We start from the raw sequence: 3,152 nt of genomic DNA, 5'->3' as shown, positions 1-3,152 counted from the left end.
ATAAATTACCTTGGGCAGTATGGCCATTTTCATGATATTGATTCTTCCTATCCATGAGCATGGAATGTTCTTCCATTTGTTTGTGTCCTCTTTTATTTTGTTGAGCAGTGGTTTGTAATTCTCCTTGAAGAGGTCCCTCATATCCTCAAGGGATTCTTTTTCCTCAGCCTACCAAGTAGCTGAGATTACAGGCTCCTACCACCATGCCTGGCTAATTTTTGTATTTTAGTAGAGATGGGGATTTCACCATGTTGGTCAGGTTGGTTTCAAACTCCTGACCTCAAACGATGCACCCGCTTCGGCCTCCCAAAGTGCTGGGTTTACAGGCGTGAGCCACGACACATGGACTAAAAAAGTTCTTAAAAATTTAAGTTTATAAAGTAAAAATGTTCTTTGGGAAGTTGAGGCGAGAGGATCACTTAAGGCCAGGAGCTGAAGACAAGCCTGGGAAACATAGCAAGACCTCATCTCTACTAAAAATTTTTTTAAAAATTAGCTGGGCATCATAGTACACACCTGTAATCCCAACTACTAGGGAGGCTGAGGCAGAAGGATCACTTGACCCCAGAGTTCGAGTTTACAGTGAGCTATAATTGCACTCCAGTCTACACAACAGAGAAAGCAGCTATCTCTAGAATAAATAAAGTAAAAAAGTTACAGTTAACTAAGGCTAATTTATTATTGAAGAAAAAAATAAATTTAGTGTAGCCTAACTGTACAGTGTTTATACAGTCTATAGTAGTAATGTCCTAGGCCTTCACATGCACTCACCACTCATCACACTGACTCACTCAGAGCAACTTCCAGTCCTTCAAGCTCCGTTCATGGTAAGTGCCCTATACAGGTGTACCATGTTTTATCTTTTATACCATATTTTTACTGTACCTTTTCTGTGTTTAGATATACAAATTCCATTGTGTTACAATTCCCTACAGTTTTCAGTACAGTCGCCTGCTGTACAGGTGTAGCCTAGGAGCCACAGGCTACCAAACAGCCTCGGTGTGTAGTAGGCTGTACCATCTAGGTTTGTATAAGTTCACTCTATAATGCTCACATGACAACAAAATTGCCTAAGAACACATTTTTCAGAATGTATCTCTGTCATTAAGTGATACATGACTGTACTTAGATTTTCATCAAATTTTCACCACATAACTATGAGTCTGCCCATTAGGCAGCATGCAGTTAGATCTGGGAGTGTATAGGTATTATTTTTATTCCCGTTATGTTTTTTGTTAATATTCTATGAATTTTAACAGAACCTTCCTAATTTTCATGACATATAAAATGAATATCTAACACTGAAATTTGATCTTACAAAGACCACCCTCTCCTACTCCCCTATTCTTCCTTTTTCTAGTTGGCATCTCGTGCCTTTAGCTTGTAGCATTCATCCCTATACACGGTCTAATTGCAGTGTCCTCCTTGATGCCATTCTGGTAAAATTTAAAGGAAAACTTCACCAGCATTAATTTTTTTATTCATTAAAACAACAAACCTTGGCCAGGCGCAGTGGCTTACGCTTGTAATCCCTGCACTTTGGGAGGCCGAGGCGGGCCAATCACCTGAGGTCAGGAATTCGAGAGCAGCCTGGCCAACATGGCAAAATCCTGTCTGTATTAAAAATACAAAAAAAATTAGCCAGGCGTGCTGGTGCATGCCTGTAGGCCCAGCTACTCAGGAGGCTGAGGCAGGAGAATCGTTTGAACCCGAGAGGCAGAGGTTGCAGTGAGCCGAGGTCACGCCACTGCACTCCAGTATGGACAATAGAGCGAGACTGTCAAAAAAAACAAAAAAAACCTCAACCAATGACAAATCTTAAAAAAATAGTATCAGCCACCAGTGTAGTCAGATATAATGAAAAATGTACAAAAGCTATTCACATTTGTGAAACTGAGAATTTGTTGTTCTAAAAGAGTACACTTAAAAAGTACATACCAAACAAAATTCCTATTTACTCCAGTCATACGAAGTTAGTTTTAAATTTTGCATTATAATATATGTATTCCGTTTATTTTTAAGTTCAAGAATTAGAAAGCAGCTCTTCTAGAAAATTTAAAAATCAATTTTACCCAGTGACAGGACTAATGAGTGTTCCTAAATGATTTAATGAAGTCTTTTTAAACAAAATGTCTGTATCATATTAATGATAAGCAACTAGAAGAAAAAAAGATGTCAAACATGAGAACGTAATAATGGAAAAGTATAAAAAAGCTAAAATTTCCGTTAAGTGTACCACATTTCTACTTTTGTATGGAGAATGGCTATTCATCTGACATAGGAAAATGCAGCCTCCTTACCAGTCACTGTTACAACATCATCTTTATGAGCTTCAGTCATTTCCTGAACATGGACTTCTGAGTTCACATCAACCTCTTTCCCTGATAACTGTAAATGAGCTTCAAGTGAAGATGGAACCTTGACAATAATAGAACCTGTAATAAATGTAAAGGAGAGTTTAGTAATATAAAGAAATCAAAAGTACCAGAGTCTATTATAAATTTGACTGAAAGGGTAGCATTGCTCCTGGGACACTGTTTTTACTCCTCAGCATAAAGTATTTATTTAAACCTTTTCCTTATTCCCAGGTGCTCAAAGTTCTCTTACTCTCAAGGCATTCACAGTAACTTCCGTCAAGAATATGGGTTATTAGCACATTATTAACTACTAGTTCTTCTTTTGCCAGTAGAACTACCCAGCTCATCCAACACCAGAAAGTGAGTAATTTATTACACATGTAGCTTATAGATAGGATTTACCATTGAGCATTTAATATGAGCCAGACCCCTAATTACATTATGTTTTAATCCCCATATTAACTTTATGAGTTTTTTTTAAATTATACTTTAAGTTCTAGGGTACATGTGCACAGCATGCAGGTTTGTTACATATGTATACATGTGCCATGTTGGTGTGCTGCACTCATTAACTCGTCATTTACATTAGGTATATCTCCAAATGATATCCCTCCCCTACCCCCTCCCCACAATAGAATGCGGTATGTGATGTTCCCCTTCCTGTGTCCAAGTGATCTCATTGTTCAATTCCCACCTGTGAGTGAGAACATGTGGTATTTGGTTTTCTGTTCTTGCGATAGTTTACTGAGAATGATGGTTTCCAGCTGTATCCATGTCCCTACAAAGGACACGAAC

At 38.1% G+C, this 3,152-nt stretch overlaps 1 protein-coding gene across 2 annotated transcripts in view; it reads right to left on the bottom strand.

The window, feature by feature from the left end:
• FAM185A (family with sequence similarity 185, member A) overlaps window positions 1-3,152 on the bottom strand; it is a 64,997-nt gene that overhangs the window by 20,874 nt on the left and 40,971 nt on the right. For both annotated transcript variants that reach the window (XM_011985464.1, XM_011985463.1), the window contains one exon: window positions 2,301-2,435. In XM_011985464.1, the coding sequence (XP_011840854.1) occupies window positions 2,301-2,435 (135 nt within the window). The remainder of the gene's footprint in view (window positions 1-2,300; window positions 2,436-3,152) is intronic.

This window comes from Mandrillus leucophaeus, unplaced genomic scaffold, assembly GCF_000951045.1.
Source record: "Mandrillus leucophaeus isolate KB7577 unplaced genomic scaffold, Mleu.le_1.0 Scaffold284, whole genome shotgun sequence".
Taxonomy (NCBI): Eukaryota; Metazoa; Chordata; class Mammalia; order Primates; family Cercopithecidae; genus Mandrillus; species Mandrillus leucophaeus.
Note: the sequence above shows the minus strand (reverse complement) of the source record. Positions and strands in the feature narration are given on the sequence as shown.